This window comes from Perognathus longimembris, chromosome 20 (assembly GCF_023159225.1).
Source record: "Perognathus longimembris pacificus isolate PPM17 chromosome 20, ASM2315922v1, whole genome shotgun sequence".
Taxonomy (NCBI): domain Eukaryota; kingdom Metazoa; phylum Chordata; class Mammalia; order Rodentia; family Heteromyidae; genus Perognathus; species Perognathus longimembris.
Genome location: NC_063180.1, coordinates 7163009 through 7187652, shown reverse-complemented (window position 1 = coordinate 7187652; position 24644 = coordinate 7163009). Strand labels below are relative to the sequence as shown.

The 24644-nt window shown below is 42.2% G+C and overlaps 1 protein-coding gene and 1 pseudogene across 1 annotated transcript in view; both read left to right on the top strand.

Annotated features, from left to right (window-relative positions):
- Cfap221 (cilia and flagella associated protein 221) overlaps positions 1-24644 on the top strand; it is a 110700-nt gene that overhangs the window by 5416 nt on the left and 80640 nt on the right. The window contains exons 4-6 of the mRNA XM_048369377.1: positions 12153-12239; positions 12347-12445; positions 13809-13909. Coding sequence (XP_048225334.1) covers positions 12153-12239; positions 12347-12445; positions 13809-13909 — 287 coding nt within the window. The remainder of the gene's footprint in view (positions 1-12152; positions 12240-12346; positions 12446-13808; positions 13910-24644) is intronic.
- LOC125368420 lies at positions 18259-19195 on the top strand (annotated as a pseudogene).

Here is a 24644-nt window from a genome sequence, read left to right as displayed (position 1 = left end):
AAAGGACTGCAAAAGCTTGAAGAATTTGCTTAAGCCCATAGAGCTACTGAGTGACCTGTACAGACTCTTGAGTTACCTTCCTCCAAACCACTCTGGTTCCACCCCCCAGGAATGCGATGTTGCTTTCCTAGGTGATTCTAGCGCAAACCCTTTTAACCTGCTAGGATCAGATACCAATGCCTGAGTCAACCATTCTGGTCAGGGGGAATTTGCTGAGATCTGAGAGGGAGAGGTAGCTCTTCTGAGCAGGATCTAGGAGAGATGAAAAAGTGGGACTTCAAGCAGCCAGAGCCTCCAGTAGGTCTACTATAGAACCAGACTTGCCTGGCTCCTCTTCCTTGACCTGAATGCTGACCAGGGTGTCCCTCACCATCCCACTTGTGCTTACCCATGTGAAAACACATCCAAACCTTTACATTAGCTCCCCTACCTCAGGGACCTCACGCAGTCTCCCAAAGTCACAGTGGACAGGAAATCCCAGAACTGCTCCATAATGGGCTCTGGATCTAAGCCAAACCAGCATCTGAGCCAGGATGGGGTGGGGCAGAGTAGGCAGCCAGCCTTCACTCTGTGTGTGTGTGTGTGTGTGTGTGTGTGTGTGTGTGTGTGTGTGTGTGTGTGATGTTCTACTTCTGAACCTGACCCCAGCAACTGTAAGACTGATGATTTTAAGAAAGAGTCTGATTCAGGACACTGAATCAGAGTCACTTCAGAACATAGACAATGGTGAAACTGTCAGGGAGTGAAGGGTGGTTTCTGTCAGACCATCCCCAGAAAATGGAGCAGTGTTGGGGAGGCCCTGCATATTGAAGTAGGTAGTGAGGGACAGCTCCTTAAAGTTTCCATTCTTAGGAAGAGAATGAGGGTTTAAAAGTATGGTTTAGAACTTCCCCAGCCAGCCAGCAAAAACAGCTTTCTGGAATTTATTTTTTCTTGTTAAAGTTTGCAGGCTAGGTCCTAGTGGGATAAACTTAAAATATTTACTATTAATAGTCACTTAATGTTTATAAGCTAAGTAAATACAAAAGGCTAAATAAACTAAGGTTTTACTGTTAGCTCTTTATTATTCTTTTTTGACAGCTTCATTGAAATATAAGTCACATTCCATGAACTCTCCCATTTATAACAATACAATTCAGTGATTTCAGTAGATTTTGGGTTTGTACAATCACTGCCAAGATCTAAGTTCAAAAGATTTTTTTATCACTCTCAAAAGAAACCCAGTATCAGTCACTCCCCAAACACTCATGCCTCACTAGGCACCATGCATGCACTTCCTGTCACTATAGGTCTGGAATTGCACATGAATGAAATCACACAACATGTGGTCTGTTGTGATTGGCTTCCTTCATACAGCACAGTGTGTGTGAGCCAGTACTTTAAATCCCCTTTCAAAATGGAATACTATTCCATTGTGGGGACTGACCACATTTTGTTTATCTGTTCATCAGTTGGTGCACATATAGGTTCTTTCTGTTTGGGGTCTGTTATTGAATAACAGTGCTGTGACTACTCATGCACATGTATGTATTTGTGGACATATTTCTAATTCTCTTGGAAGTGTGACATTGCTTTAACACATGGTGCTATTGTTTTTAGGTTATAAAAATTAGAAATTTATTGTCTCACAGTTCCAGAGGCCACAGTCCAAAATCAAGGTGCTGCAGGCTGCACTCCTTCTGGAGGCTCTTGGGGCCCAGTTTTGGGGTAGTCCTGGGTGTTCTTGGTTTGTGGTGGCATCACTCTAATCTCTGCCTCCATCTTCACATGATATTTTCCTGTTTCCCTATATCTTCTCTTTTTCTTTAAAAAGGATCTTAGCATTATATTTAGAGCACACTCAGGTAATCCAGGATGACCCATCCTAAGATCCTTAATTTAACCTCCAGAAAGACCTTTTATCCAATAAGGTCACATTCATGGGTGCCACAGATGAGAAAGTGAGCATATCTTTTTGAGGTCAGTAAGTAGATCAATAAAGCTTTATTTGCATTTCTATAGTGACTAATGGTATACTTTTTCATGAGTTCACTGGCCTTGAACTGGCCAACACACATGAAATGGCCTCACACAACCAACTGAGAACTAATTCCATGAAATACTGATAGTTTTGCAGCACAGAAGTATTTACTAGCCTCACTCAATTTGAGTTTTCTCCTTTATATCAATTACTTGCATGAAATGTGATAATGGATATGAAAACATCTGTAATTACTTATAGCAATGAAGTTAAACCTTTCCTTGAGCAGAGGTGGTTTTAAAGGAGTAAAGACTGGTCTCTCCTGTAATCCTAGCTACTGAGGAGACTAAGATCTGAGGATTGAGGTTCCAAGCCAGCCAGGGCAGAAAAGTTTGTGAGACTCTTATCTCCATTTAACCATCAGAAAAGCCAAAGTAACACTGTAGAGCACTAGCCTTGAGCAAAAAAAGCTCAGAGACAGTGCTCAGGCCCTGAGTCCAAGCTCCACAATTGACAAAAAAGACCATCATTCCCAAGGCAGGCATTTGCTATTTCCTTAGAGAAATGTTTATTCAAATCCCTTGTCACTTTATTTTTTTTTACTGTTTTTTTTACTGTTGTGTTTTGAGAGTTCTTCATATGTTTTGAATACAAGTCCTATCATATATGTGACTTATAAGTATCTTATACCTGCCTTAATTCTCTTGACTCTGTCAAGTTTTTATTGTAATGAAATACAATTTATCCATTTTTTTCCTTGTTACTTGTGCTTTCAATAACAATTTCAGGGCCATAATGATTTACACCTATGTCTTCTTCTAAGAATTTTATACCTTCTCAGTAGACATGATGTGGAAAATAAACTGCAACTTGTGGGCAGGGACAAGAGGGGAAATGGAGGAAAGTGAAGGAAAAGGTGACATTGTCCAAAAAGAAATGCACTCATTACCTGACTTATGAAATGGTAACCTCACTGTTCCACAGCTTAATTATAACAAAAATTATATTTTTAAAAAAGAATTTTATAGTCTTAGTTCTTAACTTTAGTTCTTTGTTCACTTTAATTTTACTGTAGTATGTGAGATAAAGGGTAACTCCAATCATTTGCATGTGCCACTACTTTTAGTTGAAAACTAGTTTTTCTCTACCAAACAGCTTAGACGGTTTTAGTGAAAATCTGCGGACTGTAAATGTAAGAGTTTCTTTCTGGGCTCTCATTTCTACTCCATGCATCTGTACATTTGTCCTACTGGCATTATATAACACTCGATTATTGAAGTTCTCAGTAAGTTTGGAAACCAAAAATGTGCAAATGCGCCTCCCTTGCTCTTCTTAAGATCATTTTGAGTATCCTGCAATTGTGATAGGAGTTGCATTGAATCTATCACCTTTGTCACTAGCTCTGGGGTATTTCCCCCTTTACAGGGCAAGAGCTTCACCTATTTTAAAGTAGACGCTCCCCAGAATCACAGAAAGCCTACTTAAGATCCTCTAAAGAATGTTCAGAAATATTACCATTTTCTACAAGATGGCATTTATTAGAGTTAATAATTAACTTGTAACTTTAAAACTACTGTACCAGAACTTGAACAAATAATGTTGAGTGAGACAAGCCTAGAACACAGAAAACAAAGGGGCATGATCTCCTTGATATATGACTGTTAAGGTGGGGGGAGGGGGAGACAGTAGAGACCAGGTCTGTGAAACCAAAACCTTCTTGTCAAATGGTATTTCCCACAGGCTTGGGTCAGCGACCATACATTATGTAACTAAAACCAAACAACTGCTCAACATATAAAGGCCAAAAATAGACCTCTCAGTGGATCACAACAGCTCAAAAGCTATGTATGCACGTTCATATAAGACAAGGATAAGCAAACTCTATTGTCGACATTTCATTTAAAGCCCTAGGTGAATCTCCTTTGGCATAGGCCACGTGGCTACTGTATATGTTCTTGATACATTGTATATTGTATATATGTCTACCTGACCTAGGGAAGGGAAAGAAAAACAGGGTGTAAGACATCACAAGAAATGTACACACTGCCCTATTATGTAACTGTACCCCTTTTGCACAACACCTTGTCAAAAACTTTTGTTTAACTAATAAATAAATAATTTTTTAAAAGCCAGAATAAATAAATAAATAAATAAATAACTCGAACAAAGTCTGTAAAGCAAGTTGACAAGAAAACATGCAGAGTTGGTTAGCACACAGAGAATATACTGACCTGTCCACATTCTGGCACTGTGCGTGCAGGTCCCAGCTAAGTCAAACATGATACATTTTCAATTATTCTCACCAGCAAGGAAAAGGAAAATGAACAACAGGAAATGTCTTGAGACGGGTCAAGCAGTAGCAACTTGGAACTTTACCTACTTTCTAGGCATTGGCGCTCGAAGCATGGCATTTCTTTTTTTTTTTTTTTTTTGGCCAGTCCTGGGCCTTGGACTCAGGGTCTGAGCACTGTCCCTGGTTTCTTTTTGCTCAAGGCTAGCACTCTGCCGCTTGAGCCACAGCGCCACTTCTGGCCATTTTCTGTATATGTGGTGCTGGGGAATCGAACCCAGGGCCTCATGTATATGAGGCAGGCACTCTTGCCACTAGGCCATATCCCCAGCCCGAAGCATGGCATTTCTATGCTGCTGTGTAATGAGCACCTTGGAGATGGTCAGAGTCAACGGGATGGGTAAAAACTGCTAGAGGAAGAAAATCTCTGCAGGGAATGATTTGATGTTAGTTGGCCACATGAAATGATCAAGCTTTGCGTTTGGGAGGTTTTATTTTCTTAGGTGTTAAGATTGAATTGGTAAATGCTTTATAGACATTTTTATCCAGGTGACACTCCAATTGTTTATGTAGTAAAATTATTTATATTGAAAGTGGAAAATAATTTTTCAACATTTTACTGTGAGTATAGATTTATTAAGGATGGCAAAGAGCACTGGCTAGCAGTTTCCCTTGTACAGTTGTCCTTAACTGATTTATAACACCCCCTCACCCCCAGCAAAAAGAACTATTTCTAACCCAGATGTGTCACTTGAAACGTTTTAGCAACAATATAACCAGAGGGGGTCCTCCAAAGGTGTTTGGCTTTTGAATTTTTCCTCCCCTAAAACTCAGCACAAAACAGGGTATCAATTTTTCTACCAAAATCTTTCTGTGTTTTGTGAGTAAAGGAAAAAAAATGTACTGGGTTACAATGCATTTTATGAACACCATGTACATATATTAGCTGGTTTGTGTTCAGAATGGTAGCAATTGCTTTGTATATTGAAGTGATCTTTGTGAATTTGTGATATATTGTCATAAAGTGCTTTTCCTTACTGTAAAAAAAAATAAAATAAAACTACTATACCAAACAAACAAACAAAAAACCAGACAACATGACTGGCATTTTACTTTTGCTAAGTATAATGTCAATGGTTCCAATAATGTTACCAAGTTAAAAATTCTTTGCCCTCTTTATAAATTTAATCATGTTAATACTAATCTTCCCTAGTATTCATTTCCAATGGAACATTTTTTTATTATTCTCTCTAGTGAAGTTGTACTGTCTAGTGTATATTACCATGTTTTGGGTTTTCTTTTCTTTAATTCCACATACAGTTGGCAAGGACATCCACTATGTGAAAGCATTTTTTTGGGAAATGTTAAATTGAACAAGTCCCCCAAATAGCTTTTAAAAAAACCCACACCAAACAACTCAAACATGATAGCAGACAGACAAGGTGCTGTAAAGGAATGAGAAGAAAATGTTCTCTGAGAGATACCATGTCGCCCACACTGGAAGGTATAAAATGGAGTGTGGAAGAGAAGCTGGGTGGCATGGCCCACAAGCAAAGTGAGAGAACGTCAGAGCAAGAAGAAGACGTGGAAAGAGGTTCTGGGAGAGAAAACATGTAGTAAACTCGGAGTCCAGTGTACAATCTGGTTTAGGTGAGTTGTAGGATTTGGGGAGGTGTGATAGGAAAGCTGGGGAGTATGGATTGAGATAAGAAGATCAACTTGAATGTATTTCAGATAGCAAAGGAAGTTAAGGATGAGTTTTTAAACAGAGCAATGATATACTTGAAAACATACAGATCCCCTTTGTGGAATTTTACAGATGGTTTGGGTTCACAACGTGTGTGTGCGTGTGTGTGTGTGTGTGTGTGTGTGTGTGTGTGTGTGTGTGTGGCGCACGGGCCCATCCTGAGGCTTGAACTGAGGCTCTGTGTGCTGTCCCTTAGTGTTTTTTTCTGCTTATGTGGTGCTGAGGAATCGAACCCAGGGCTTCATGCATGCTAGGCAAACATTCTACCACTAAGCCACATTCACAGCCCCTCCCTTAGCTTTTATCTCAATGCTAGCACTTCACTACTAGAGCCACAGCTCCACATTTGGCTTTTTGTTCATTAATTGGAGATAAGAGTCTCATAGATATTCTTGCTGGGCTGGCTTCAAACCTTGATCCTTAAATCTCAGCCTCCTGAGTAGCTAGGACTACAAGTTTGGACCAATAGTGCCCAACTCAACCTTTTCTTTCATTGATGTCCTTTAAAGAGACATGAATGAGAAGAATGAAATATTAAGGAATACAATTTTCTGAGGTACATTGAGCTTTGAAGATCCCAGACCACTGTCATATTTGAGATTGTTTTGCCCTCTCCGAAATCAATTTTCAGTTCCCCTATGGGTTTTTACTGGCCTTGAGAGTGTTAGGGAAGCTCAGGAGTATGATTTAGTTATACAAAGCCTCTGCTCTGCTCACTCTGCTGGGAATAGGCAGAAGCCAAGTCTGTCTCTCATATCATTCCTTTGTACCTAGCACAATGCCCAACACACAGAAGGCACTCAGCAAACACTTGCGAAAGAATCACACTGAACTCACTTGCTGAGACTGAACTGACTTGGTAGCGGCTTCTGAGGCCAAGTAATGCAGTGTAAAGTCTAAACAACCACACATTTCTATCAGACATTAAAACAGAAATAGATAAACGAACACAATGACTTCATCTTAATAATATTCTGGCCGTATTGGGAGAGCCAGTCTCCTATTTCCACCAGCCAAGTTAAGAGGAAGCCCAAGGCAATTTCCTTGAGATTCCTGCCAAACAAGAGGGAAAATTCAACAACTCTGCTTTTATCTTGGTTTCACCACAGGAAACTGTGTACATTGCCCAGGGATGGAATGATTGAATGTATGTTTAAAACCACAATAAATTGTTTATTAACGTTTGAGATTGATCCAGATCTTGCATTCATGTTGAAATCTGTGCTTCGATTTACTTTCAAATTTGAATTAATACTCCTCCATTTTCTCAAAACAGAGACTCCTTACATTCTCTCTCTCCCTGCTGTGGAAAGATGTTGCCTGGGTAAAAACATTTATTAAGTAAATAATCCATCAATTTTCCTAGAAGACAACCAGTGTTCTGTTGCCACCCCAAATAAAATTGTTAGCCTTGTAAAGCCTTATTGTAAAAGAGTGGACATTTCCTTCTGGATTTGTAAAAAAACAATATTAGCTTTTAACTCCCTATTACAGCCTTTAGGGACTGCCCTTCCTCACCGTAGGAGCTTGCTTCTCAAAACTAAAACCATGAATTTCAAAGGCTTCTGTGTGGAAATGGAGGGGAGAATCAATACGACAGATATAAATACAGCTTGTGTTTTTTGAGAACCAACCTTACTCTCTATTGAGAGGAATGCAGTAGATGAGCAGCATGCATTTTAAGGTGAAACATCTTCAAGAACATACAGAACTGCTGGACTTTGGCCCCAGATCCCTGGATGAAGAATTGACCTTCTCTAGAGAAGCTGGCAATAACTGAATGGAGAGCCCCCCACATCCAGCTTGGAGCTGAAAATGTGTTTGGAAGTATACTGGGGATAAATGCTTTGGAGTAAAGATTGCGCTCCATCCACACTAGACCAAGACTTCCTTGGAGGCAGACTCTGCTTTTTCACTCCAGTGTGGAAACATAGGCCTGTACTTAGGCCCCAGGCTCAAACTCTAGGAAGTTCTACACATCACACCCAGCCATTCACTCCCATAGTGAAGGGCATAGAAAGGAGATTTATTACAGACCATGGGCAGCCATGGGAAGTACTTCGGCCCATCTTCTGCTGTTTTCAAGGTACAGACATTGGTTACATAGACAAATAATTGGAAGCAGAGGAGAGGCAGGCATAATTATAATATCTGTTCAAAGTATGGTCTGATTGGTCATTGGTTTGGTCCTTGTTTGGGGAAGGCCTCCAGAGAAGTGGTTATGCGGTCATCACTGATCAGGGTAAACAAATCATCATTGCCTGCTCGATATGCTTTCCAGAAGTTTAGTTGTTCCATCCAGATAGTTTCAGTTACTTTTCACAAATATGCATCCATCAGTCCTGTCCTTAGAACCCTTTAGATCCCAAATTATCTGCAGAGAGAATGGCTTAAAGACACATAGAAAATGGAGGCAGAGATGCCAAGCTTTTTTCCTCCTCTTTTGAGGTAATTTGTAGACCCATATAAAGAAGTCAGAGCTTTTCAGCAAAAGCAGTACCTGTTACAAACCCTGCAATGGCATACAGAAGGGAATGGGAGAGGAATGAGCCCCAAGCTCTATCTTATCCCTGTAAATCCTAACCATGGGTTGTTAATCCTATACATCTTGGTGTGTGATCGGTGGGTTTTTTGTTTGTTTATAATGGGAAGGAGACATCCTATGAAACTGAAGAAAGACCTGAATTTCATTCATGCTGGGGTCAATGTGGGCCTCTCAGAGGATGCATCCTGGGAAACAGAGCCAGGGAAGGCTAGCTCCCAGAGGAACAGAGATGCTGGACAAACCAAGTCCGCTGCACCCTGAAACAGAAGACAGAGTAGTATTGTCAGGTTTTGTTATGTTTTCACATATTAATTTAAAATATACTTTCTTGTGTTTTCAATAATGATTTTAATAATTATTTTAGTTGTAAGTTGGTGGAAAGGCAAAAATACCATTTTATCCCTGAAAGGATATTATTTTTAACAATCTAAAAATAAAACCAATTTGCTAATACAGCATGAAAGGAAAGAAAGATGGAGCATAGAATTTGGTCACTGAACTTCCCTGAGCTAGGAGACAGTAAGAAGCAGAGGAAAGAGCCTGAGGCAAAGTTAGACCCAGCTCTGCTTTGAGCAAAATCACATCACTGTGTCTTCTACTAAACAGTCCCTCTGTCCTCCAGGGCTCAGACAACACAGTCTTTAGTAGGACAAAGAACATGGCTAATTATAGCAAACCATGGGTATTAGCAACCCACAGCAGAGAACTGAGAAATGAATAGAATCTCTAGTCCTCCCAATGTGTTTTGGGAATCAATTTGTTAAGCTTGTTGGTGTTCCAAGTTCATTTTAAAAGCTCTTTGGACAACAGGGTTTTTTTTCTTTTTTGTTTCAATGTCCTGTCCAAGCCAAGCACCAGAGCACAGATCTCAAATCTGTACTCCCAGCTACTCAGAGGCTGAGGCAGGAAGATTGCTCCAACCCAAGAGTTCAAGATCAGCTGGGAAATGTAGACTGCCTCTGAAAAGGAAGGGGGAGGGGCAGAAGGGGGAGGGAGAGGAGGAGAAGAAGAAAGAGAAGGAAGAGGAGGAAGGGGAGGAGGAGGAGGGGGAGGAAGAGGAGGGGGAGGAGAAGAAGGGCTGAGAATGTGGCCTAGTGGTAGAGTACTTGCCTAGCATGCATGAAGCCCTGGGTTTGAGTCCTCAGCACCACATAAATTGAGAAAGCCAGAAGTGGCACTTTGGCTCAAGTGATAGAGTGCTAGCCTTGAGCAAAAAGAAGCTAGGGACAACGCTCAGGCCCTGAGTTCCAAGCCCCCAGGCATGGCTAAAAGAACAACAACAACAAAAAAAAGTAGAAATAAAGAAGTCCTTCTTTGAATAATTTTCTTCCCCTACCATCACTAAAGTCCAGTAAAGGCCTTTACTATCATATGGAATTGTGTTTTGTGCATTCTCTTTCGCATCAGATTTTCAATAGAAACTAAGGACCTAAGAGAATTTGAGTCCTCTGAGTGTGTGTGTGTGTGTGTGTGTGTGTGTGTGTGTGTGTGTGATTAGGGCTTGAACGCAGAGCCTCACTTGGCTTTTCCCCTCCAGGTTGGTGCTCTAACACTTGGACCACACTTCTGCTTCCAGCGTTTTGCTGGTTCAGTGGAGATAGGAGTCTCATGGACTTTTCTTCCTGGGATGGCTTTGAATCCTAAGGTCTGTCTCCCGAGTAGCTAGGATTACAAGTGTGAGTCACTGGCACCTGGCTGAATGTCATCCTGAAGGATATTGGCATCTGAGCTCCAGATTCTCTTATCCCTTTTTCTTGAGAGTAGAAATGACAGGATAATTATTTTCTGATAATCCCTGTATCCCCATTAACCCTTCTCTAATCGAGAAGCCTAGCAGCCCCCACCTGCAAGCATCACGGAAATTCACACTGGAGTTCACACTCTCTAGAGTGGTATGGACTTAGACGAGGACCCTCAGCACCTGCGAGGCACTCCTGGGGCACAGATTGTCATTTTCTGTACTCCCATGGTACACACCAACAAAAGTTCATACACCTTGCTTAATGTATTGCCCTTGGTGGATTATTTCTAAGTACATGATGATGATAAAAAAAAATCAATTCTCCTTGGACACCCAGCTCAAGGCTTGTACAGTCCCATTCCCATGCTTGTCTTTTTTGCCAAGTCTGGATGAGGATCTGTCCATTCCCAGGTGGGGTTCACACCCCAAGGCTCTGAGCAGGATAGCCTAGCATACCTCTCTCCCACTCTCTTGGAAGGACCACCCTTGTGCGAACCCCACCCAGGTTGTCTCTTCTGCAGGGCCTCTTAGGAGTCAGGAAAATCCTGGGGAGCTTGTGTCTTTAGGCTTTTGGTGTATTAAAAATAAAAGACAGCCAAGACCAAGTAGCTCACAGCTATAATCCTAACTACTCAGGAAGCTGAGATCTGAGGGTTGAGGTTTGAAGCCAGTCTAGTCAGGAAACTCAGTGAGACTCTCATTTCCAATTAACCTTCAAAAAGTCAGAAGTGGAGCACTAAATCACTTGCCTTAAGCAAAAAACAAACAAACAACAACAACAACAGAAAAAAATAAAACCCCTGAAGGCTAGTGCCCAGGTCCCAAGCACTGCCCAGCCTCAGCACTGGTACAAAAAACATTAATAAAAATAAAATAAAATATAGCAAAACAAAGTTACAACTGTGATACTTTAGGAATGTTCCCATGTAAGAAGTAAGAACTTGGGGCAATGGGTCTTTGGGAATCATAGTGGGGACTCTGGCCTAGACTTTGTAAGCCAAAGGCCTCTTATCCCCCATTGGCCCAAATGAAGCCCGGATCCCCAGAACCCAAAGTTCTTGTTCTCTCAAGCAGAAGAAACTGATTTATTTCCTCAATCTCTGCTAACTTGACCCCCCTTTAATCCTGCCTCACAGAGCTGACCTTCTGCTGTCTGTCCATAGGAGGCTGACCCAGCCGTATAACTTTTCCTGATTCTCTTCCAGTCTCGGAGCCAGTGGCATATAATTAGAGAACCCATGGGAATAGATGGCTGCCCTCTTTGTTCAGGCAACAGAAAGCACACGCCTAACTATTCAGGGCTGAGGGTGATGGGGAGGACCATAGGAGATTAGGAGGCTCTGGTACCCTTCCCAAGAAGGGGGCACCAGGCACATGGACAAACTTCCCTATTCTTAAATGATGTCTGATTTTTTTTTTTCAAATCTTTTGAAAAGTTCAAAATAAGTCTTCTTTGCCAGGCATCATTGGCTCATGCCAGTAATCCTAGCTATTTGGGGGGGCTGACAAAGAGATCATGGTTTGAAGCCAGACTGAGCAGGAAAATTTGTGAGATTCTTATCTCCAATTAACTACCCCCCAAAAAACAAACAAACAAACAAAAAAAACCCTGGAAGCGGTGCTGTGGTTCAAGTGGTAGAGCATTAACCTTGAGCAAAAAAAAGCTCAGGGACAGTGCCCAGGCCATATGTTCAAGTCCTAGAATTGGCACACACACACATACACACACATGCACGCACGCTTGCGTGCAAGCGCGCACACACAAACATCTCAAATCACCTTTAGGAACAAGAGGAGGAAATAAATGAGATGAATATGCATATAAATAAAACAATGTCTTGACTCTAAGTTCATCTTTTTCTTACCCAGCACCTGGTCAATGTTTCAGATGAAGACACACACGTGCATATTTTACCCCCACAGACCAAATTCTTTCATATCAGCTATGTGAAGAAGGTAAGTGGCTTTGGGTCAGCTGCTGCTGTTCCCATAGTGCTCTCTGCTTGGATGTGCTTCTCTATCTCAGGCCTGCCAGTTCCAACAGCATCCCTCTTAACTTTCAGGAGCACCGCCTCATCCCTGGCTTGTCTCTCATGATCACCATTACATTTTCTCCGGATGAGTGGCGATACTATTATGACTGTATTCGTGTTCACTGCAAGGTAAGTTTCTTAAAGTTGCTTTTTAAAATTGGGGTTGGGGGCTAGACCTATGTCCTCAAGGGAAGATAGAGGGATGGGATGACCGGTCAGAGCTGCCTCAGCCCAGCACCGGGTGTTCTCCAAGTAGCTTTTCTGACTGGTGTGGAAGGTGCCAGTGTGTTGCATGCATCCTGACTGGGAAGGCATTAGGCGGCAGGAAACCTGGGAGACTGTGCTGCAGGCCTCTCAGCCTGGGAAAACCCTCCTTTCTCCTGTGGTTCCAGGCTGTCATGAAGGCTTTTGTCAAATAGTGTCAATGTGCTCCTTTAAGGGCTACGCTAGAAAAATAGCAACTGCCCATGCTGTGATTATAAAACATTGGTGACCCCAGACATCAAGAAACACATCTGCTTAAGAATATGAAAAACCACCGTTATGTTTTGGAGCTTCATTTTAAAAAGTCTAAAAATAAAACGTGAATATTTTTCAGAAGGAATTCAGTACCCAGCAGAAGCAGCTGAAGAAAAGTTCCTAGACTAGGCACCATGTAGAATAGAAGGACCCGTTTCCTGTCTGTGGTATTCATGCTGATAATGTTATTTTATATTCATGCAGTTCTTCTCATTTTTTAAGGCTGTCATCTGGTGTGTGTGGGGGGGGGTGGGGGTGTGATTGGTTCCAGGGCTTGAACTCTGTGCCTTGCAGTCTTGCTCAGATTCCTTGCTTAAAGCTGGTGTGCCACCACTTGAACCATGCCTTCAATCCAGCATTTTGTTAGCTAACTGGAGATAAAGTCTTACACTTTACTGCCTGGGCTAGCTTTGAACAGAGATCCTTCAGGTTCTAGCCTCCCAAGTATCTATGATTATAGGCCTGAGCCACCATGCCTAGCTCACTTTAATTCTTAAAGCTGCCTTTGAGGCAAAGTATGCTTATCACCATTTGGCAAAGATAGAAACAAGACTGGGGAGGTTGAAGGTCTTGCTCAAGGCCATGTAATATGCAGAGCTGGAAATAGGTTTCTGTCGTGTCTTGCCAGCAAATGCTTACTATTCTTAACTGTCTAGATCTGATGACTGCAGGCTGGTTTCTTTCTCTCTTAGATCACTGAAGAGTATCTTCCTTTATCATGTTTAATAGAAGCCAATAGATTATGGTCCTTAGCTTTCTTGGGCAATAGTGAACATTGTTTCAATGATGTGTACACTTTCTACACTTGGTTTATGGTGAAGACAACATAATAGTTCTAAGATGACTTAAGCACTGAAGTTTCTTACAAAATTGACCAAAAACAAGGTCAGAAATATAGCATCTACAAGTTTTTATTTAGAAGTTGAAGTTTTCAGAACAACAAACTTAACTCTCTTTTACTCATTAATTTTAGGGAGATGACACCTTGCTTGTTCCTATTCATGCCTATCCTGTCATAAACAACCTGGATTTTCCCACATTTATAAATCTATCAAATGTCCTTCTTGGTGAGAGGTGAGTTCTCAAAGCAAACAAGCTTTGTTGTAAGATGCACAATTAAGTAAGATGTAAAAAATATGAACTTGTGGAGTTTTTTCTAGTAGAAATTCACCATTCCAGTTGAATTGGAGTGGACTTATGGTTGCAAGAGGCAAAATAATACAACACAAAACAAACCAAGTCAAAAATAGAAGAAAATAGGTAATACATTGGGACATTTAACCAAATGGTGCAGGGACTTCTTTAGGCACAACTGGATCTAAAGGTTAAAGTCAGTTTGCAGCAACCCAACTTTCCCCATGTCCATGGATATTTTTACCTTTAAAAAAAAAAAAAAAACAATCCTCATCATGAAGCCAAGAGAACTAACGAAACTAGTTTGGAATCAAGGGTGACTGGAAGGGCTGAGCAGCCTGGGAGTATTCAAGCAAAAACCCAGGACTGAGTCTCATTGGATCAGCTTGGGTCACATGCCTATCCACTAACCAGTCTGTGTTTAGGTAAAAGGAAGGTAAAGCCAAATCTCAATTCTGACCTTGCTGCTGGGGAAATAGTTGATGATTTCAATTGTAAGTTAGTGTGTTTCTCATTCTGTGGAGGAAACACTTACTAAATGCCCACTACCAAGCATAGTACCATCTGTCCCTAGGGATGTGAGAAGATAGAAATTCAGTAGTTGGGTCCATATATATGACTATATCTGTAGTTAAAATATTGAAAAACTCAGTCTGGGCTACATAGCGAGATCTTGTCTCAAACAAAAAAACAAAAATGAGGGCTGGGAATGTGGCTTAGTGGCTTAGAGCTTGCCTAGCATACATGAAGCCCTGGGTTCGATTCCTCAGCACCACAGAAACAGAAAGAGCCAGAAGTGGCACTGTGGCTCAAGAGGTCAAGTGCTAGCCTTGAGCAAAAAGAAGCCAGAGACAGTGCTCAGGCCCTGAGTCTAAGCCCCAGGACTGGCAAAAAATAAAATAAAATTGAATTACGTCTGTACTTTTTATACTGTCCTGGGTCTCCCATTTCTGCCTCCCAGGTGCCTGTGATTCATCAGATAAGGAATCAATGCCAGTAGTTTGGGGGTGGGAAGAAGGCATCCCAGAGCCTGGTTCCAGCTTAGGTCCGCTCTGATGAGTTGCTGCCTAGAAGTTGCTGACTGCCTGGCGTTTTGGATATCACCCACAGTGAAAAGATGACTAGATAGAGGCTGTGGTCCTGAAGGTTTCTGAGTCCAGTGAGAACAGGACCACGGTGTGAGTTTACCATCCCAGGACCTAAGGCCTACATGGGTCCTATGTGGGGCAGAAGAGGAAGCACTCAGCTCCAACTCAGACATCCAGAGACCTCACTGTGCAGACAGAAGGTGACATCTGGGTGGTCCTGGGAGGACCTTGTGAGCAAAGGAGATCGTCTACCAAGCCACAGAGGCAGCAGAGTGCCAAGCATGTCTTATAGGTGATGAAAGCCCTTGAAGGATTTTAAACCATCAGTGACTGACAGGCACTAGATGGTTCCCTATACAGGCCACAGGGTGGGCGAAGAATAGTGTCAACGGGCTTATTACAGCAAAAGCAGGGTGAGAGAGCTAAAGACAGCATTGTGGTGGGTGGTTTGTAAGGTACTAAAAAACAAAAAAGGCACTGGGTACCCCACAGCTCACACCTGTAATCCTAGCTACTCAGAAGACTGAGATCTAAGGATCTAGTTCAAAGCTTGACCAGGCAAGAAAGTCCATGAGACTCTTTTGGTAATGTTTTTGTGTGTTTTGTTTGTTTTGTCATTTGTGGGGCTTGAACTCAAGACCTGGGCACTATCCTTGAGCTTTTGCACTCAAGGCTAGCACTCTACCACTTTGAGCCACAGCACCACTCCCTCCATAAGACTCTTATCTCCAATTAACCACCAAAAAGCTAGAAGTAGAGCTGTGGCTCAAATGGTAGCACACTGATCTTGAGTGAAAATGCTAAGGGACAGGTTTTCAGGCCCTGAGTTCAAGCCCCAGTTCCCACAAGAAAAGAAAAATTAATAAATAAAAGCCAGATGTCTTCAGTTTGAAAAAGAAGTAAATGAACCCTTTTGGTGGTGGTAGAGACTTATGACCAACTTATATTAGCTTGAAAGCCCCATTTTTTTTGAGTGCCACCTGTTTCAAAGTTATATATGAAACAAACGTTTTGGCTGAGCTGATATGTTGTTCCTTTCCTCTCTATCCACACACTTTCCAAGTAAGTGTCTGATTCACCATTTCTGTTTGTTTTCATTCTAAAATGATTCCTAGGGTTGGGGACATGGTTCAAATGGTAAAGTGCTTGCCTAGTATGTTCAAGGCCTTAGGTCTAATTTTCAGTACCACTAAAAACAAGCATGCACACACACACACACACACACACACACACACACACCCATGCTTGCACACACACACCCTTAAAAATTGTACAATGGCCAAGTGCTACTAGTGTCTCACACCTATAATCCTTAGCTACTTGGAAAGGAGAGATGGACATGAAGAGAGATGGTTTGAATTTAGCCCAGGCAGACAAGTTCAAGTGAGCTCTTCTGAGCCCATTGTTGGGTATAGTGGCAGGCACCTGTCACCCCTGCTATGTGGTTGGCAGGAGATTGGAAGGATTGCAGTTCTAGACCAATCTGGATACATTCTACATCTCTACAAAGGGAAGATGGGTCTGGTAGCCCACACTTGTTATCCTAGCAACAATGGAAAGCCTAAAGTAAGTGTATTACCACTAGGATACATGCAGGCCAGTAAGCATGACTCTACTTAAAACATAATCAGCAAGAAACAGGGGTATAGGTGTGGTTCAATGGTAGAGCACCAGTCTCTTAAGTAGGAGTTCAAACCTTAGTACCACAAAAGAAAAAAGATTGTAAAGTGCATAAGAGTATATATTATTATGTGTACACACAGAAGTGGAGCTGTGGCTCAAAGTCATTTAATGCTAACCTTGAGCAAAAGAGTTCAGGGACAGAGCTGAGGCCCTGGGTTCAAGTCCCATCACTGACAAAAAAAGACTTCCTCATAATTATGTGTACACGTTAAAGATAATAATAATAATAATACTTTAAGACTTATAACATGATCAGTAGTTTCTCAGTCACCCTTCTAAATCTTGTGATAATTATTCCCCAATTTTGCTTTAATTGCTTTGACACAGCTCCTCTGATAGCACAGTCTCTAGCTTTGCCAGTTTTTTATCTTTCTATAAATGGAATCATATAATATGTAAGTCCTTTAGTGACTTGCTCTTTTTGACCCACATTATGTTTTTGTGGTTTGGCCACATACATTTGTATAGCATAGTTCACAGCTGTGTAGTGTCCCCAGTGTGAATTTATACTTCTTATCCTCCCTACCACTGATGGATTGTGGCTTGTTCCTACTCCTTGTAGCTATGAAAACACTGCTCTTGCCCAAGGACCCTGGGGCACAAGCTCTGGAATTACACGCCCAGCCCTAGTGCATGAGATTTCTGCTTTCCCTACTTCATTGCTAACAATAGGTATTATCAACCTATTCCATTTTGTGTGACCTATATTCTTGGCCCCATGCCTTATCATGTTCTTATTTGTTTTCCCCAAAACATTTGAGCAGAGCTCTTTCCCAGTAATTTCTCCCTTCCCCTCACAACATGTCCTATGTTCACCATCTTCCTGTCTGATTTAAGTAGTCTCCACAGGGACCCCAAGAATAGCAAAAAATAACTCCCTCTTCACAGGACCTATTCTGCATGTATGATGAGGCCCCTCAGTTGTTTCCTGCAAGTGGAAAATATAGTATTTTTTTTCAAAATGGAAGTGGCAAGGAATAATTTACCTCTTAGTTCATTTATTCATTCTTTTTTTGTCCACAAATTACCTTTAGTTTGTGTCATAGCCAGGATTATGAGCTGAGGAAAAAATGGTTTATTAAACTGAAGAGAACAATATGCCTTGAAATACAGACATCAATCTTGTATTTTTAAAACAAAAACCTGTCATGTCCTCAGGGCCCTTCCCAAAACTATTTTGTGCCATTCATTTGTAATCAGCATGGAAATCTCAGTTAAACAGTTTATTTAACTGAGTTATTGTTTATAATGGTATACTATTTTTATAAAAAAAAATCTTTCAAAAGATAAACACTACTTTTTTTCCCTCCAAACATTCTGGCAGCAGGCACTGCCTTCCCAAGACTTTATGCCCTTGACAGAGAGCAATATGTAACTGTTCATCCCTTATTCAAGCCACAATCTGAGCTAGTGCACACTAGGTGAGTTCATGAAACGATTTCCACCTAAAATGTTCCCTGAGTCCTGGGCCACCTTGGGGTTGAAGATGTCATACTTGGCTTCTTCTTCTCGGGAAAACACCAAATGGCGGATGACGCTGGTGCAGCAGGAGGGCCCGGAGGCCCTGGGGGCCCAGGCATGGGAGGCCGTGGCGGCTTCCGAGGAGGCTTCGGTAGCGGCCTTCGGGTCGAGGTCGCGGCCGTGGTAGAGGCCGGGGTCGTAGCCGCGGGGCTTGTGGAGGCAAGGCCGAAGACAAGGAATGGATCCCCGTCACCAAACTAGGCCGCCTGGTTAAGGACATGAAGATCAAGTCTTTGGAGGAAATCTATCTTTTCTCCCTGCCCATCAAGGAGTCTGAGATTATAGACTTTTTCCTGGGGGCGTCCCTCAAGGATGAGGTGTTGAAGATCATGCCCGTGCAGAAGCAGACTCGAGCTGGCCAACGCACCAGGTTCAAGGCATTTGTAGCCATTGGTGACTACAATGGCCATGTGGGTTTGGGTGTTAAGTGCTCCAAGGAGGTTGCCACTGCCATCCGAGGAGCCATCATCCTGGCGAAGCTCTCCATTGTCCCTGTGCGGAGAGGCTATTGGGGGAACAAGATTGGCAAGCCTCACACCGTACAGTGCAAGGTGACAGGCCGCTGTGGATCTGTGCTGGTGCGCCTCATCCCCGCCCCCAGAGGCACTGGGATTGTTTCAGCTCCTGTCCCCAAGAAGCTGTTGATGATGGCTGGTATTGATGACTGCTACACCTCAGCCAGGGGCTGTACTGCTACTTTGGGCAGCTTTGCCAAGGTCACTTTTGATGCCATCTCCAAGACCTACAGTTACCTGATCCCTGATCTCTGGAAAGAGACCGTGTTCACCAAATCTCCTTATCAGGAATTCACTGACCATCTTGTGAAAACCCACACCAGAGTTTCCGTGCAGAGGACCCAGGCTCCAGCTGTGGCTACAACATAGGATTTTTATACAAGAACAATAAAGTAAATCAAGCCTGAAAAAAAAAAAAAGATGTCATACTTGTGGGCTGTTTATTTACCATTAATTGTAGCGGTCACAATGTTTTGTCTTTTTTTTTTTTTTTTTTTTGGCCAGTCCTGGGCCTTGGACTCAGGGCCTGAGCACTGTCCCTGGCTTCCTTTTTGCTCAAGGCTAGCACTCTGCCACTTGAGCCACAGCGCCACTTCTGGCCGTTTTCTGTATATGTGGTGCTGGGGAATGGAACCCAGGGCCTCATGTATACGAGGCAAGCACTCTCGCCACTAGGCCATATCCTCAGCCCCACAATGTTTTGTCTTAGTTTATCATTCTGTTGCTATAACAGGCTACCTCAGTCTGTGTAACTTATAACGAACAGAAGTGTAGCCGGTTATTAGTGGCTTACACCTGTAATCCTAGCTACTCTGAAGGCTGATATATGAAAATCTCAGCTCAAAGCCAGCCTCTGCAGAAAAGTTCTTGTGACACTCTTATCTCCAATTAACCCCTCCAAAACCAGGAAGTGGTGCTGAGGCTCAAAGTGATGGCGCACTAGCCTTGAGCAAAAATGCTCAGAGACAGTGCCCAGGCCCTGAGTTCAAGCCTGCAACTAACCCAAAACAAAACAAAAAAGAACAGAAGTTTACTTTGGCTTATAGTCCTAGAGGTAAAAAATTAAGGCACCAGAATCTGGCAAAGGCCTCATGGCAGGCGGTGGTAAATGTGGAAGAAATGTAAGTCAAGAGAGCCCCTCGCTTCTTAACGAACCATTTCCACAGTAATTGGTCCAGTTTTCCAAGAGCAAAAATCAACCACCATAGGTAGCACCACAAACAGGTAGCATCTCTCACAACCAGTCACTTAAAGTCTGACACCTCAGCTCAACTGAGTTTTGGAGGCTATGAGCTAGATTCCAACCCCAGCTGGTACTAAGGGTATTAAGGTGTTTATGAAGTGGTACCATGTCTAGATAGGCAGTTCTTGTCTAACTAGGTGTATTCTGAGAGAGATATTCTACCCAGCTTGTGTGAGGTGAACCAATACAGGAGGAAAGGGAACTCAGCTAAGAATTCTGGGACAATATGTCTGAGCTGTGTTCAAAATGTTCAGAGGGTAGCTAGGAAAGAAAGGCGAGAAGGAGACGAGGACAAGGAATGTTCTAGGCAGAGAAATGGCATAGGGCAAGGCAGAGATGGGAAATGAACAGCATGTTTGTACCTTTCTAGAACATCCTGTGACTAAGTAGGCTTGTGTTTCAGGGCCATGGCGGGGGAGGTAGGGAGACAGTTGAGCCAGAAAGGCTTCATAGCTTTGTTGGTGAGTGTTAGCTTTCACCCTAAGGCCACCTCTGCAGGTTCAAGCAGAAAAATGGCACATTTTAAATTTGAGGAGCAATGTACATTTGCATTTGAGAAACTTCACTTTGATGGCCCTGTGCAGTGGGTTGAAGGGATGATGACCATGACTGCTGTGGCTGGCAGGCACAAGGAGGATTCTGCGGGCACAGAGTGGTTGTTACTGTCCAGGGGGTCACAGACATCATGATTGAAATCCAGACAAAAGGACATCACATTGCCTTCTCATCTTTCCTGTTCAGTTTGTGATTCTCTGTAAGAGTAGCCTGAAACAGACTGAAACACATTTTTGCTTTTTTAAAAATTCTATTTGAGGGCTGAGAATGTGGCTTAGAGGTAGAGTACTTGCCTAGCATGCATAAAGCCCTGTGTTTGATTCTTCAGTATTATAAAAACAGAAAAAGCCAGAAGGCCGGAAGTGGTGCTGTGGCAAGTGGCAGAGTGCTAGCCTTGAGCAAAAGAAGCTCAGGGACAGTGCCAAGTCCCAGGATGGGAAGGGGAAAAAAAAGTTCTATTAGAGCTAGGCACCAGTGGCTCGCACCTAGAATCCTACATATTCAGGAGGCTGAGATCTGAGGACCGTGGTTCAAATCTAGCCTGGGCAGGAAAATCCACAAGGCTCTCAAATTAATCACCAATAATGCCAGATGTGGAGCTGTGGCTCAAGTGGTAGAGCACTAGCCTTGAGCAGAAAAAGCCAGGAAAGAGTGCTCAAGTCCTTACTTCAAGCCCCAGGATACTCTCTCTCTCTCTCTCTCTCTCTCTCTCTCTCTCTCTCACACACACACACACACACACACACACACACACACAGTTGTTTTAGGTATAATTCACATATCATAATGTTCACTAATTAAATATATGCAATCCACTGGTTTTTACTATACACAGCTATCACTATGATCAATTGTAGAATATTTTATTACCCTCCCAAAATATGTCATATCCACCCCATCTCCCTCTCTCCCAACTACCTAGTCCTAAACAAACTCTAATTTACTTTCTACTTTCTCTGAGTTTTTCTGTTCCTGACATTTCCTGTAAGTGGAATCCTATATTATCAAGTCTTTTGTGACTGACTTTTTCCATTTAGCAGAGTGTTTCAAGAGTCATTCAACTTGTAATTCATTCAACTTTTATCAGTATTTCATTCTTTTTCATTGATAAATATTATTTCATTTTATGGATATAGCACATTCTGTTAATCTGTATATCCCTAGCTTGATTTTCTGTTCTTTCTATTTTGGGGCTGTTATTCCTGTTATGAATCCTGTTGCCATTTACGGCTATATTTTTTATCTCAAGGTATGTTTTCATTTTTCTTGGATATATTCCTAGCAGTGAAACTGCTCATTCAAGGATAACTCTGTGTTTAACATTTTGAGAAACTACCAGTGTGAGATCCCCAATGGCACATATATTCTTAAACTTCTAAGTAAAGCAACCATTCCTATAGCCAAAACAACAAAAAAAATCTACCTCTACATTGTGAAGAAATGCAAAGCTGATGGACAAATATAAATTCAGCACAAGGTGAATTTAGAAGAATATTTTTTCCTTTACATGTTCAGTTTCCGTGGATGAAAACATCAGAAGCTGCTGGACCTGAGTTTAATATTACTAGTTTTGCTTTCCTTCCATGGTTTGCTTCTGGGAGAAGCTGCTGTGGGCTGGTGAGCCTTTGAGCACTAGACATTTCCATCCATCTACAAGGTCACAGAGTGGACTGCTTTGCGTTCATCAAGCACATTTTTCAGCGGCTGAATCTGGTGCTTATAAATTTTTTACACTGAGATAAAATGCCTTAGGGACCCTGGCCAACTACCTGTAAACAGCTTTGGTAGTTTAAGATCTGGTGAAGGGTACTCTGACAGCGTCTGTAAATAAGGCAAAGTTGCATTCCAATTCCTGTCCCAGCATTCCATGTCAAACAGGCCCTGGAGCCTTGCAGTTCCTGCCCCTTCTGCTGGCTGGAGCTACTTTGTAACTAGATAAACTTAATCTCCTGACTTGCAAAAGTTAGAGATCTCTCAATACCTCTGAGTATGGTAGATAAGATTCAGTGTCATCCTTCAAGGTACACAAGCAAATACGATAATCCTTATAGTAGACAACTATTTTATATCATTCCAATCATGTGAGTCTGAAAAGATTTATTCATTCGTAAGTGACTTTATGATTTCTGCATCAGTGTCTGTCTGATACCAAGTAACCAGTTTGAATCTGGAAGCAAAGCAGCCTTTAACCAGTCATTCTCTAATCAACTACTCTTCCTTTGCAGCAAGCTAACTCACATGACCAGTTGAATAGCGTGCTATAGACAAGTGCCTGTGAAAGTCACCCAGGGAAGGGTGGAAAACCAGGACACAGTCATTCTGGAAGTGGGTTGATGGGCAAGGCAGCCTTGGGCTTCAGCAGCAAGCAGATCCCAGGCATAGCTCAAGGCAGCGGAAACTCCACAAACTGCAGATCCAATGCCAGGAGGAAATTGCAGTTTCTGGGATGTTTAAGTCACAGATTTAGGAACTCACTGGAGGGTGGACTTCCTTAGGCAGACAGACTCATTTCGAAAAGTGTGGGAGTAACCAAGATCAGACTGGAGTGCTTTAATCTTGGCTTTTAAAGCATCTAGGCCACATGGAAATGTGCATACTTGAACTACTACTTCAAGGGAAGTTGGGGGCAAGGGTATACCACCCAGCACAGGTGGCAACCAAACCCAGATTCACTCCATCCAACTCTGAGCCTTCGGATGAGGAACTGGGACCAGCTTCAGTGAAGCCAAAATGAAGGCATCTGGAGAAGATGATAAAAACTGGTCTTCAGGAGGAGCTTCTTTAAAATTGTTTTTTTTTTTTTTACTTTATTGTTATTATAAAGGTGATGTGCAGAGGAACTACAGTTACATAAGCCAGCTAATGAGTATATTTCTTTTCTTTTTTTTTTGGTCAGACATGGGGCTTGAACTCTGGGCCTGAGTGCTGTCCCTGAGCTCTTCAGCTCAAAGCTAGCACTCTACCACTTTTAGCCACAGTGCCACTTCCAATTTTCTGGTGGTTAATTGGAAATAAGAGTCTTGCATGGACTTTCCTGCTGGGTCTGGCTTTGAACCGCAATCCTCAGATCTCAGCCTCGTGAATAGCCAGGATTACAGGCGTGAGCTACCAGCACCTGGTGATGAGTATATTTCCTTTTGTACAGTGTCATACCTTCTCTCATGCTCTCCCAGTCCCTCTATCGCATCTCCACCAGCAAACTGTATGGTTCATTTTCAACAATGTCCAGTGAGCTCCACTGCTGCACCCCTTCACCCTTTTCCCCTCAGGTTCTGTCCTCCCCATCAAAGACAGACAAGCGAATAAACCATACAGAAAGAAAAGAGAACAGAGAAAGCAACAAGAAAAGAACTCTTGGTTCCATTTCTTGGAGTTCATTTTGACACATATTTTATGTGATCAGAGACATGTAGGCCATGAGCCTTTGTGTTTCTCCCCTAAATGTCTTCTTTTGGTCTCATGGTACATGAACGTCTAGAGTCCTGTATAATTTATCATATCCCCATGCATTTTTAGATCTAACTTCTGCATATGAGAGAAAACACGTGCTGTTTGTCTCTCTGAGCTTGGCTTACCTCACTTAACATGATTTGTTCTAGGTCCATCCATTTCCCTGAGAATGACATAATATTATTCTTTCTAATGGCTGTGTAAAATTCCATTGTGTACTAAGAACCACATTTTTTTGGATCCACTCATCTATTATAGAGCCTTTGGGCTGTTTCCATATCTTGGCTGTTGTGAATAGTGCACCACTGAAGAAGTTTCTGAAGACCTCTGTATTTGAAGAGATTTTAAAAAATTACATTTTCATCTTACCAATAGAAACATGTGTTCCACGCATATGGGTACATTGGCTTGAAATCAGGGCCTCATACTTGCTCAGTTTGCTTGCTTGGCTGGTTCTCTGCCACTTGAACCATGTCTCCAGCCTAGCTCTTTGTTAATTATTTTGGAACTGGAATCAGACTTTTCTACTCTGGCTGTCCACAAACCACGATTCTCTAAATCTCACCTTCCTAGAGTATTTAAGAGTACATACAGATAAGATCCATTTCTGCCTGGCTAAA